The 13,176-nt window shown below is 35.8% G+C and overlaps 1 protein-coding gene across 2 annotated transcripts in view; it reads left to right on the top strand.

The window, feature by feature from the left end:
- Nucleotides 1-13,176, top strand: part of LOC122685184 (pleckstrin homology domain interacting protein) — a 120,820-nt gene that overhangs the window by 7,901 nt on the left and 99,743 nt on the right. For both annotated transcript variants that reach the window (XM_043889748.1, XM_043889747.1), the window contains exons 5-6: nucleotides 8,177-8,327; nucleotides 8,425-8,523. In XM_043889748.1, coding sequence (XP_043745683.1) covers nucleotides 8,177-8,327; nucleotides 8,425-8,523 — 250 coding nt within the window. The remainder of the gene's footprint in view (nucleotides 1-8,176; nucleotides 8,328-8,424; nucleotides 8,524-13,176) is intronic.

The following is a 13,176-nucleotide window of genomic DNA, read 5'->3' as shown; positions in this document are numbered from 1 at the left end:
TCTAAATGAATTCTTAGGTGATTAAACTGTGAATGTAAGACAGTCTTTCAAACATGTTTATTCTTAGTTATTTCAGAGTAAATAGACCCCAGATTAATTTTGACATGTAGTAAGTATGTATTAATTTTACTATACCCTGAGTACAAGTAAATCATAAGCTTCTGAGAGTCCTTCTGAGACTAGTTACCCAGCTTAGAGCATTTAACTTGAAAAGTGGTTATATAGGTTCTGTTAAGTTTGTAATCATAAAGCCTGTTTGGCGATGAGGGAGAAATTCAAGTTTTGAAAAGGAAACTATAATGTGATAGAAATAACACTAAACTTGAAATCAGGAGATTTGGGTTTGAATACTGTTTCTCCCACTTTCTACTGTTTCTCCTACTCATTCTGTGAAATGAGGACAATACTTAACCTTATTTGCTTGTGAAGATAAATAAATGCTGAGAATGTAAGTATTCTATATTTTTTATCTTGGGCTTCCTTGGTGGCTTAGTGGTAAAGAACCTGCCTGCCAGTACAGGAGATGCAGGTTTGGTTCCTGGTGGGGAATATCCCCTGAAGAAGGAAATGGCAATCCATTCCAATATTCTTGCCTGCGAAATCCGTGGACAGAGAAGCCTGGTGGGCTACAGTCCATGGGGTCACAAAAGATTCCAACACAGCTTAGCAGCTAAACAAGAATTATTTTCCTATGTGGAAAAGCTATTCGAGTTTTAAAAAGCTCAGAAAATGTAAACTTGCTTTAAAGAGTATAAATATAATTTAACCTGTGCTTGGTAATAATGGTGTAACATTTATAAATGAAAAGTTTAGAAGTTTGAGATTTTTAGGGACTGGGTTTTAGTAATAGGCCTCAGTGAACAGTGAATAAATTTTTTTTTTAATTTCTGATTTTGTTTATATGCTAGAATAGGACTAAAAATAAGAACTGTATTATGTTAAGCTGACCTTTTTATAACTCAGAACTATAGTAGAAAGCGTAAGCAACTAGCCTTTCAAGTCTGAAAAAATTGTGAGAAAAAAAATATGTGAGAAAATCTGAAAAACTGTTTTAGAACCAATCAGGTGTTCAGTACATTGGGATAAAGTGAAGAGCCTGGTCAAATCAGATCATATTGGTGCCAAAGATTAGGTGGACCTTATTTTCATTGGGACTTCTTAATTACATCCTGAGGAAGGACGGACATTTCTAGGTCTCACAGGTATATCAAGTAGTTGGAATGAATATATTGACCTAGCCTCATTTTTAAAAGATCATTAAAAAGATTCAAGTTTTTTTTTCTGTGTTTAGGTCTAGAAGGATTTTTCTCAACGTGAAAGTATGTAATGTGGAGTGTTTTAACAGCCAACTCTAGTGTCACGTACTGTGACCAGCTCCCAGGTAGTGGTGATGGCAGTCCTAGTTGTAGGGGTCAGGACGTTTTCCTCCCACTCCGCAAATTTAAACTGAGGCTCTTGACTTCAGAGTTCTTAATTCAAACTACTGACCTTTTCTTTACAAACTGAGAAAAGAAATTTTTAATGACAGTGTGGCTGGTGGCTTCCAGGTTCTTTACATTCTCTTCCCACCAATAACACCGTTTACAGTACTTCGCACTGATAATGGCAAAATTTTCTTGGCTGAAAAGGGTGGTCATATATAAAGCAGCATATCAAGCAGCAGCAGATCGGCTTAGCCAAAAATACGCTCAAAGAGCTGTTTCTTCCCTGTTCCTTTCTTGCTACAAGTCACAATTTCAGAAGGTTTTGTTGTAATTGATAATCCTAGAAAACGTATGTGCAGTCTGAGAAACGAGTGACCCGAGTTTATGATTTGGGCCAAGATGGGCAAGGCAAGAGCAGACTTGTATTTGTCACAGAATTCTGTTCCCCTTCTGTGGCGGGACGGCAGGGATCATTCTTTAGATTAAGGATGGGTAAATTCAGGCTGTTGCAGGTCAGTTGTGCAGAAGACCTGTTTTTGCAAGGCCTCTGAGTTGGAGTTACTAAATTTTTAAAGAGTTGAGGTATATATATATATATATATATATGAGATAGTAGTCTTCAAAGCCTAAAATATTTACTGTTCACCCTCCACAGGAAATGTTTACTCACCTCTGCTCTAGATAATGCAACATGTTTACAGAAAGGATGCATTTATTTAATGCATGTTTTAACTTAATTATGGACAGTTAACCAAAGATTGTTGATTTTTCTAATAGGGATTGGAGGTGGCAGGGTGGAGATAGGAGAAATTTGAAAAAGCTCTGTCTCGCCCCCTGAATTTCGGTGGATGACATCATGGTTTACATCCATATAGCAGCCTCATACATTTTCGTGGGGAAAGAGAAATATCTGTAGAAGGGAGGAGCATAGATTTTGAAAAGTGAAGCAGTGCTGCTAAGTGTTCACTTTAAAATTTTTAAAATCGTCATCATAAATTTTATGGTAACCTTTTAATTGTTTAATCTGTTTATATGTTATTTCTAACTTTAAAATTTTAAAATTTCAGTCTTAAAAATTTTGAGAAAGGTAGGGTTGGTCACTTTGATTTCCTTTAACCATTTTAGGAGAGAGTATTTAGGGTTGTCATTACATCATTTATCTTCTCCTTCTATCCTTCAATTTTTAAGTGTTCCCCTTAATCTATAGGAATTTATGTCTTTGTGCAAGTTTGCTTAGTAGTGAAAGTCAACTTCTAAAGCATTTCTTTCTGGCTCACTGTAATGTGTGTGTGGAAAACTATTCAGGATGTCTAGTTTATAGCTTGCACATATGTTAGAGGAAGTAAGTACTTTGTGAGGTGTGGGTGGTGGGCAGTATGATTGTGGCTCTAGAGTTAAACTGCCTTGGTTTGTCTCATCTCCTCCATCCACTAAATGTGTATGACCTTGGGAGGGTTGTTTTTATCTTTTTGTACCATCATTTCTTTATTAATGGGAATAATAGAACATATATCTTATGGTTATTAAGATCATTGAGTCAGCTTTTTCATGGAAAACAGCAATTACCATAAGGGCCTAGGATTTCTGCAGCCAGTATGTGTTCAATAGCTTCCCGTGTGGCTCAGTTGGTCAAGAATCTGCCTGCAATGCAGGAGACCCAGGTTCGATCCCTGGGTTGGGAAGATCTCCTGGAGGAGGGCTTGACAACCCACTCCAGTATTCTTGCCTAGAGAATCCCAGGGGTAGAGGAGCCTGGTGGGCTGCCGTCTATGGGGTCGCACAGAGTCGGACACGACTGAAGCGACTTAGCAGCAGCAGCAGAGCGACTAAACCTACCTATGTTAGTATTATTAGTATTTATCACACTTTACCATTTAGTCATGCTTTTTATGTGTTGAATATCTGAGAGCTTGAAAGCAGTTCCAGTTGTGAAAAGTATGGGCATATTAAAAATAAGAATGTCACGTTCTGTTTTTCCTGAAGAACAGTGTATGGACAATTACTGAGACTCCAGTAATTGGATATCTAAATCCAGATATAGACATTTTAGATTAGGGATTTTATTACAATATCATTTCAACTTACCTTTTAATTATTTACTAGTAAATTAAGTTCATTCAGATGAAAAAACTTGAAGATACAGGTTAATATTTAACGTTAAAGATACAGGGTTCTTAATAATTTGAAAATTAGAAGTCATGTATATATAGCCATAAATGAGCTATTTTAATTATTTTTACATTTTAAATATTGACCATAATTACATGAACTAATATCCTTGAAGCATAATGAGAAAAAGTAGCAAAAGTAAAGTTTTATTGATTTTTTAAAAATATGTTTTAGGGGTGTGTGTGTGTATATATGATGCATTTAGGAATGAAAGGAGATGGTCCCTGTTCTCATATAGTTTATGATGAAGTCAAGAAGAGAAACATTAAACCCTTAACATTGTTGAATGTACAATCATGAACTGGTACATGAATTAAGAAGAAGTCACCAAGAGTGTTCAATCAAGGTGATAGACTGAATAAAGTGAAGGAAAACAAATAAAGTTACATTAAAGGGAAGATCTGAAGCAAATAGAGTGGTCTGGGCAAGGGGAAGTGGAGAAATGCAGAGAGCACATCACATGGGAGAAGCCTGACAGGAGACAGTGCTGGTACAGAACCTGAAAGAAAGCCAGTGTGTCTAAATGTGGGAAGTGGGGCTGGGGAGTGTAGGACGAGGGATGTGCCAGAGAAGGTAGAGAAGCAGTAATGGACTCACATGTGATTCAGGGCTAGTAGACCACGTGAAGGGTTTGGATCTCCAAAGAGACGATGAGCCTCTGCAGTGCTTTAGGTAGAGGTGACGACCAGATCTCTGTTTTGGAAAGAGGGTTCTAATTGCATGGAGAACAGATTTGAAGGAGGTGAAGAGGGTCCATAGGGTCGCAAAGAGTCGCACACGACTGAAGCGACTGAGCAGGCGGGCGGGTAGAAGGCACAAGTGGATGTGGGAAAGATGGATGATTTGAACTTGGATTGTTGTTATGGAGATAGGCAGATGGGTTTGAGGCTAAGAAAGAAACATTCAGTTGGATGTGGTGGGATATTTGGAATGAGGTAGGAGAGGGAAATGGGCAGTGTGAAAAATGTGACTTCTTGATTTTAGATTGAAGAAATGGTAATAATGTTGAGGTAGGGAAGTTGACGGGTGGGGGGGGGGGTCTTGGCATGAGCATCATGAATGTAGTTTGGACGTATTGAGTTAAGGAGGCTTTGGGACTCCAAGGAGAGGACTCTTTTAAGAAAGTTCAGTGAGCAAGCCTAACTTAGGCTGTACATGCAAATTTGGGAAGCTTTGGCATAAAGATTGTCCAGAGAGTATATATAGAGAGAGTACCAGAGCATCTGGAACTGAGCTGTGGGATATCAGACCTTAAGGAACCTCTCCATTTAATGGCTGACGAAGTCAGTTTTTTTCCCTGGCGTATTTTCATGGATTCGTTTATCTTAATAGTTAAACACTTATCTGTAAGTACTTTGTTAGGTACTGGGCAGACAAGTGAACAAGATCTAATCCCGTCTGTTCTTAAGTAGGACATGGACCAAGTAAATTGGCAGTTTTACTCTAGTGTAGAGTCTTATGAACCTCTGAACAGGGCAAGATAGTGGTAGGGACTATATATGTGTTTTTTGGGGGAAGAGGATCATAGCTATCATTAGATTCCTACATCTTAAGAACAATTAATATGGTGTGATAAGTACTACAGAGTTCTGAGGAGTGGGGTAAAGGACTGTTTGGGAAGGAGTTTAATTAGTGTGCTGTGGAAACACACAGAATGTCCACAAAAGAAGGGGCAGAGGCAGGTCATGGAAGGCAGTGAAGCACAGACTGACATGGAGAATGCAGGTGTGGAGGTGCATGGGTAAAGATTTCTATCAGAGGGGTCAGCCTGCATAAGGTCTCGAAGCCAGAAAGCATGAGGAATTGAAGAATTGAAAGTATCTCTTCTAACTTAAAAATGAAACTTGGCTTTGAAAAATTGAAATATAGTAAATAATCAAGGAGCGATGTCATTGGAAAAAGTGGATTCATAATATTTTATTAAAAAGATATAGTTCTGCAGTCAGGATTTTCAAGTTACTACTTGAAATGTATTTTGTAAGAAGACCCTAAAACAGGATCATAACTAAAGTTAACAAGTAGTGAACTTCCTTGTCAAATTAAAAATTGTAAAAAGAATTTTGATCAATTTTAAAAAGTCACATTAGTATAATTATCAGGTACAAGTTTTAAGCTAGAAGGGACCCTATAAATATTGTAGACATTTACTTTCAATTTTTAAGTAAATTATTTTAGGAAGGATTTGAGTATAAATACCACTTAAAATTTTTGTATTTTGGTGTACTTTCTTCTGAATGCTTTTTCTGTTTAAATCATACTAGTGCTTGAAAAAGTATGTTTTGAGTTAAGATGGTATTAGGGGAAAAAGGATTCTGTAACTAGAGTTTGTGTAATTGTGCATTAAACAAAATTAAATAGATGTATCAGGATTTTTCAGAGGCTTTAACATCATTGTGCTTTGTGAATCTCGAAAGCTCCGAGGTAGTATGTATTATTTGATTAAGAACTTCTTTTCCAGAAGTATTTGTTCTACCAGTAATGATTGACCAGACTCTGTATTGTTTTAAATTGTCTAATCAAAGTGAGACAATACGGCTCCATATTGTTTCTATGACAGTATATTAAAATAAAAAGTAAGATAGGTTCCCCTTAATTGGCTTCAACCTAGAGAATGAATATCAGCTAATTTAAAAAAAAATAACATTTACGTTCTCTTGCAGTTAGAATAAAACAGATACTGCAAGATAGATTGAGATCACTTAATCCCTCACTTCCTCAAAATCTATTTTATAAGAATTCATACTAAAGTTGCCATTAATAAGTGGACTTTTTTAAAAATGTGGTCTTGTCTTTTTAGGCTCTTTGACATTTTCTCAGACTTTCCTTTTTATTCCTTTTTTTTTTAAACTGAGGTGAAATTGACATATAGCATTATTTTAGTTTCAGGTGCACAACATAATGATTCAATATTTGTATATATTGTGAAAGATCACAGTAAGTCTAGTTAACATCTGTCACTGTACATACTTAAAGCATTTTTTTTTCATGTCATGAGAACGTTTAAGATCTGTTAAAGCTTTCAGTTGTGCAGTACAGTATTGTTAACTATAGTCACCATGCTCTTCTCCATACCCTTATGGCTTATATATTTTATAACTGGAAATCTTGTACCTTTTGACTCTTCCTCCTTGGGTACGAAATAGGTAGAGTCAAAGGGTGCAAGCTTCCAGTTACTATTTTTTTTTTTTTAATCTAAATGAACTTGAGTGGAAGTTCTCAAACTTTACCTCAGCACCTCTTTACATTAATGAAAATTATTGCAGTTCCTTGGTGTGTATTATGATCTATTCATATTTCCTACTTAAAAATTAAAACGAATTTTAAAATATTTGTTATTTAAATATAATAAACTCATTTCACATTAATACAAGTAAAAAAATTTTTAACATGATTATTTCCCAAAACAAATTTATGAGACGAATGGTATTATTTTATCCTTTTGGGGATGTTTAATCTCTGGCTTAATAGAAGGCAGATTTCTTATATCCCCTTTGACATTCAGCCTGTTGGAACATTACTGGAAAACTTACAATAAACTCATGAGAAAATGAGAGTGAAAAAGCAAATAACATCTTCATATTATTCATTTTTAAAAAAAATTTTTGGCTGTACTGTGCAGCATGCAGAATCTTAGTTCCCCTGACCAGGGATTGAACCTGTTTCCCCTTCAGTAGAAGCATGAAGATTCATAATTTTTACTTGAGAAATCTCTAGGAGTCCCCAGAACACACTTTGAAAACAGCTAAACTAGAATATTTAGATACTGCAGTGAGAGTTTTTTTGTAACTTAATAATCTGAACATAAAGTGAAAACATCGTGTACTTTTTTTCCTAATTTGATTTTCTTTAGATTATTATGCAAATATTATCTATTTAATAAAAGACTTTTCAGGATGGATAATAAAAATAAAGCATTTTACATTTTGGTTTTGAATGCTAGTCTAAATTAAGCAGTACTTTGAAGTTGTTCTAAAAACAGCCCAAACTTTGTAGTTGGTAGATTTATTTTATAGTCAAACTTGTTTCATTTAACAGTTGGAATTTGGCCTTTCTCTCTGTGAAGTTTTTGGTAAATTATAAATTTCAGCATAGAAATTATATAGATGTCTTTAGGTTTTGTAATGAGAACATAAACTGTCAAGTTTCTTTAATCATGAGCTATTCTGGAGATTTTTTAAAATATCATTGGAGATAAAAAGTGTTAGATGATTTTTTGTTTATTTTGAAAATTAAAATATTAGACTGAAACATACCATTTTAGGTTATAGTATATGTTTTTCATTGTTCAGTATTTGCATTGACTAGCATCTGTTAGTTTATAACTTGCTGTATTTAGGTTCCATCAGTTCTTTAGCACTTTTCCTCTTCAGTGGATTGAATCATGGTTGGGTAGTTGTTTTATACTCTGAATCAAGAGGTTTCACAGAATGAATGTGAATTTTTCCCCCCAAATAAAATGAAATGTTGACTAGCAAGAACAAATTACTATGTTTTTTTAAGTACATTTTATTTGCTGTAAATAATTGTATCCTGTATCCCCACTTTGTTTAGCAAACATTTTATATGTGTCTTTCACATAATAGGTGAAGTATTACAGACATTTAGCACCTGATCACTTGCTTCAGATCTGTCATCGGCTGGGACCTCTTCTTGAGCAAGAGATTCCACAGAGTGTTCCTGGAGTACAAACTTTGTTAGGAGCTGGAAGACAGTCCTTGCTACGCACAAACAAAAGTATGAAAATTTCTAACAGCATTTAGATGGTCTTTTTCTCACTTTTTGTCTTTGTGTCCTATCTTTATATCCAATAAAAAATGTATGTGTTTAATAGGCTGCAAGCATGTTGTGTGGAAAGGATCTGCTCTGGCTGCATTGCATTGTGGAAGACCACCAGAGTCACCAATTAACTATGGTAGCCCACCCAGCATTGGTGAGTTGTTTGAGTTCATTACCAAGTTGATAGCCTCTTAGTAAAGAGCTTTTGAAAATAAAAATGTTTTTTACTTGCTGTGAAGTCAGAGAATTTTCATTTTTTGTGTGTTAGCTTTCAAAGAGGAAAAAGCCCTCAGATTTTTTTCTTATGTTAATACTATAGTGAAAAAGTCATAATAATGTGTAATTATGGATTGTAAATATTGTACCTGTCTAATTAACTCATTGGTATTTTTACAGAATATTGTTTATTAAAGACGTATGTCATTCGGTTGATTCAGTAGGCAACTGTATCATCATACAGATTAGTTGTGATAGTTTGGTTACTTTTATGAATAATCATGTATTTTTTTGCCTTTAAAATTTCAAAGAAGGAAAACTGATGCAGATAGTTCTTCTTAAAATGCCCTCTAAATTCATCCTTTTTAACTCCGCTACTACAAGGCTCTTGTCTTACCTGAATTACTATAGCCTCCTTCACACTAGTCTTGCTTCCGGTGTCTTCTCCCTCTCTCCCTTTCTGGTTATGCTATATGTAACCCTGTAATATTACTCTTATTTAATTCTACCACTGCTTTGTCTCTCTTCTGCTCAAGGTAGTATGAGAGGTTGCTTATGCTATTTTAATGGTGTTGCAATTCCTCTACCACCAAGTCTTTCTTCTGACTTTCAGAGACCTTCGTATTTTAATCATAGCCTCTTCTGTCCCTACCCTCCTGCTTAGCCAGAAGTGTTCTTCTCCCTCTTTGTTCCACCTGTCCAGATTATACTTATTTCTCTTCCTTTTCTGGGTAATTACAGTCAGTATTACTGTATTATAAGCTGTCATTATTACGGTTTTGTATAACTTGTTTAATGTTTATATAGAATATGCTTTTCTGTTGTTTTACTTATAGAAGTACTTTTTAAGGTTTTGTGTTTTATCTGGGGCATTTTGTACTTCATAGACAATTTTGATGTATTTGGGTATAAATCTATAACTATTGGTACTGAAAAGATGATCTCTTTTACTTTGGTTGCTTTTAAGATTTTTCTCATTGGTTTCATGAAGTTTGACTGTGATAAGCCTTGGTGTCATTTTTTTCTGTTTATCAAGCTTGAGATTGATTAGGCTTCTTGAATCTGGAATGTCTTTTATTGTCATTGGAAAATTGTTAGCCGTTATCTTTTAAAATATCACGTCTGCTCTGTTCTCTCTCTTCTCCTGGGACTCCAGTTAAACAGACACTAGATTTTCTCACTCTTGTCTTTTCTCTTCCCCTCTCTTTTATGATTCACATCTTTTTGTCTCTGATGCATTCTAGATAGTTTTCTCTGAGCTGTTTTCCAAAGGTATCCTATGTTTGTATGGTGGATAATCATGGGTAATCTTTTTTTTTTTTTTTAAATATGATTGTCCCGGTTAAATAATGATTCCTATGTTGTCTTAGTATAATGAACAACTATAAAACAACAAAGGATTTGACACACAAAGGTATATTTTCACCTAGAAAATTATACTGGGAAGTAGAACAGTTTTCTTAAAAGAAGGGGAAGGTAAATTTATTAGAAGCATCCCCTCTAGGGAAAAGTTTATCGTTTTTTTTTTAAATGCAGATCCATTTAATAAGGGGAATATGTTGTTCTTTCAGTGCATTGTCAGGCAACACTATGGAAGGCAATGAAAGTGCAAAAATGATTGATACCTCTTAACATTTGCTATGTGAGTAATTACTCTGTTTCAGGCTCTATTCTAACCATTTTCCATTTATTTTTATCTTTTAAAACCCTAGATGAGCTTTAGGTAGGAGATACTTTTACTTTACAGAGAAGGAAATTGAGGCATGAAAAGGTTTGGTGACTTGACCAGGGTTGCATGTTTAGTGAGTCATGAAAGTACAGTGACTCCCATTATGCTGTGCCTTATTCTTAGTAAACTAATAGTTAACAGTTGGTTAACACTTGGATACTCAAGAAAGTTGGTATTAGTCACATTTTGGAAAAGGATACCAGATATTTATAAAGTCAGATAAAGTATTTTAGGCCAGGTCATTAATCATGAGATCAGTAAATATTGCTGATGTGGATATAGGGGATTTAAATATGGCAAAAATATCTTGAGCTTTGTGTCACATCAAGAGAAATGCAGCTGGTATATTCAGGTAATAGAATTAATTACTAAGCAGGTAATTGTACCTTTCTGAAAGAGTTTTATTTTGTTTTTAAGGTTTATGATACATTTTTCCATTCAGATTTTCAGGAAGTTGCTCTTCATATTTGTTTCAGAAAAACACCTGTACTGGAACATGAATTTTACCTGATGTTTTTGTATTCACATATAATTTTTGACATCTCTAAAGAGAAGCTGGACTAATCAAAATGACTCTGCTTATTAATAATTGCAGTTTAGTGTCATGGCTTTTCAGTTCACCTTGGTAACAATCTTGAATGTCTTGTCATTATTATGAAAGTGTGAGTGGGATGGTAATAGGAAGAAAAATTCATTAGGTTTTTTGGCAGAATAATTTGCCTGCATAGTGATACAATATATCATTTCAGGTTATCACAGACTATTAGTCAGAAGTTTTTTATTTTTAAATATGAGTGTTAGTATGTTATTTTGTTGATTCGTCTGCTATTTCTGTCTGGCTGCCTCTAAAATTTTCCTTGCTCTTTTCCTTGATCAATGTAGTATTACTGAAGACCTATGTAATAAAAAGACCTTAGCATCATAGCTTTTCTTAAAATACAAATGGAAATGTTTAGTGTAGATTCAAATATTTAAGGTTTGATACATTTGGGAAATAGACTTTTTTTTTTTTTAATTTTGAAATAAGAAATTACTTACTGGAAAGTTGCACAAAGAGCTATTATAACCTGTTGTGCAGTGTTTCCTCATGTTATAGTCCTGTATTATCTAGAGTTCCTTAAAACTACTCCACCAACGTTGGTATGTTATTATTAACTAAACACCAGACCTTATTAGTATCTCACCACATTTTCCAACTTAATTACCTTTTTTTGTTTCAAGATCCAGTACAGAATACAATACTGCACTTAAGGCTTGCACAGTTTTTAAATTAAACATTTTACTATAACTCAGAAAATCATTTTAAGATTGGGGTGATGGTAAATTGGGTTTTCCTTTCTTAGATTTTTTTTCAGGAGGCCTGTGTATTCTGTTCCAGTCCTTTGAATCTGTTCTCCATTGCCGCAGCCACATGTGGGCCTTGCGCTCTTTGCCTGGAGCTCTGCACCCTTCATTCCCTTACCAGCTGAATGTTAGTGTTAGTCACTCAGTTGTGAGCGACTCTGTAACCCCTTGGACTGTGGCCTGCCAGGCTCCCATGTCCATGGAGTTCTCTGGGTCGGAATGCTGGAGTGGGAGATCATTCCCTTCTCCAGGGGATCTTCCTGACTGAGGAATTGAACCCAGGTCTCCCACATTTCAGGCAGATTCTTCACCATCTGAGCCCAAGGAAGCCCGAGTAAAGACTCCGTCGCTGCGTCGTGTCCCACGCCGGCTTAGAGCTGGAGCGCAGGGTAATGAGGAGCGTGGCCTCTGCTCTCCTAGAACTACAGATTAGCCCATCTCCTGCCTCCAGTCTGACTCCTCTCCCCTAGAACTTAGCTCAGAACCAGGGTTTCTACCTTCAGCACTGTTCTCATTTTGAGCCACGTAATTCTGTTTCATGATTGACTGTCCTGTGCATTGTATGGTGTTCATCAGCATCCTTGTCTGTAGCAACTCCAGTGGTAACAGCGGAAATGTCTCCAGACATTCCCAGATGCCCCTGAGGTGAAATTGCCTCCAGTTGAGAACCGCGCTCTGATCGCGTCATGCCTCCTTTTCCCCAGTGACTTTGAATAGTCTCAGCCCTGTAATGTGGCTGACAACACGGACCTTCTCCCACCTTTTCCTGACTTGTACCTTGTGCTGCATCTTTGTACGACTATTCGGCAGTTCTTAAAATCAGCTAAAGTCTCTCCATCCCTTTCTCTCTGCAGTGTCCCTCATCCTGTGAACATTTTATCTATTCGTGCTGTAAAACCTAAATGTAACCAAGCAGAATTAAGTGCTTATACTTACCTCTGCTATAGCTTTTGTCACATAATCATGGCTATTTATTTGCCTTTGTTTTTTCTGCTATACTGTTAGGTTCTGGAAGTTGGAAATGATGTGTTTGTGCTCTGTATAGACCCAACTCCTCAACATTGGTAAATATTGAATAAAGAGGCAGTAGGTAATTGATGTAGTTGGTGACCTTCAGTAGAATAGGAAAAGTTCAGAAATGGGTTGGGAGTGAAAAACAGTAATGGTTGGAAGAAGAGAGAGACTAGTCTCCCAAGGTAGCTGTGAGGTGAACAAAAACCCAAAGCTGGTTTTTAGGAAATAAAGTTTACTAGTGAACTGGGTTATTGGTTCATTGTACCTGGAATATTAAAACTCATACCTGGATAATTTCGAAACCAACTCTCAAGTTTATTTCGGTGCTTTCTTACCCTGTTTTATTATCTGCTTATAAATCTTGACTACTTTGTACCTCCTGTTATTTGGTATAAATGGTGAAAACTGCTTGCATTTCAGGCTCAGGGCAGAAGAACCAGTGTAGTTGGCTCCTTTCCAGCCTTTTACAACCTCCTTTAATAAATGTTTTCGAGAAGCAGAAAA

This window comes from Cervus elaphus, chromosome 28 (assembly GCF_910594005.1).
Source record: "Cervus elaphus chromosome 28, mCerEla1.1, whole genome shotgun sequence".
Classification (NCBI taxonomy): domain Eukaryota; kingdom Metazoa; phylum Chordata; class Mammalia; order Artiodactyla; family Cervidae; genus Cervus; species Cervus elaphus.
This window is presented reverse-complemented; position numbering and strand designations above follow the sequence as displayed.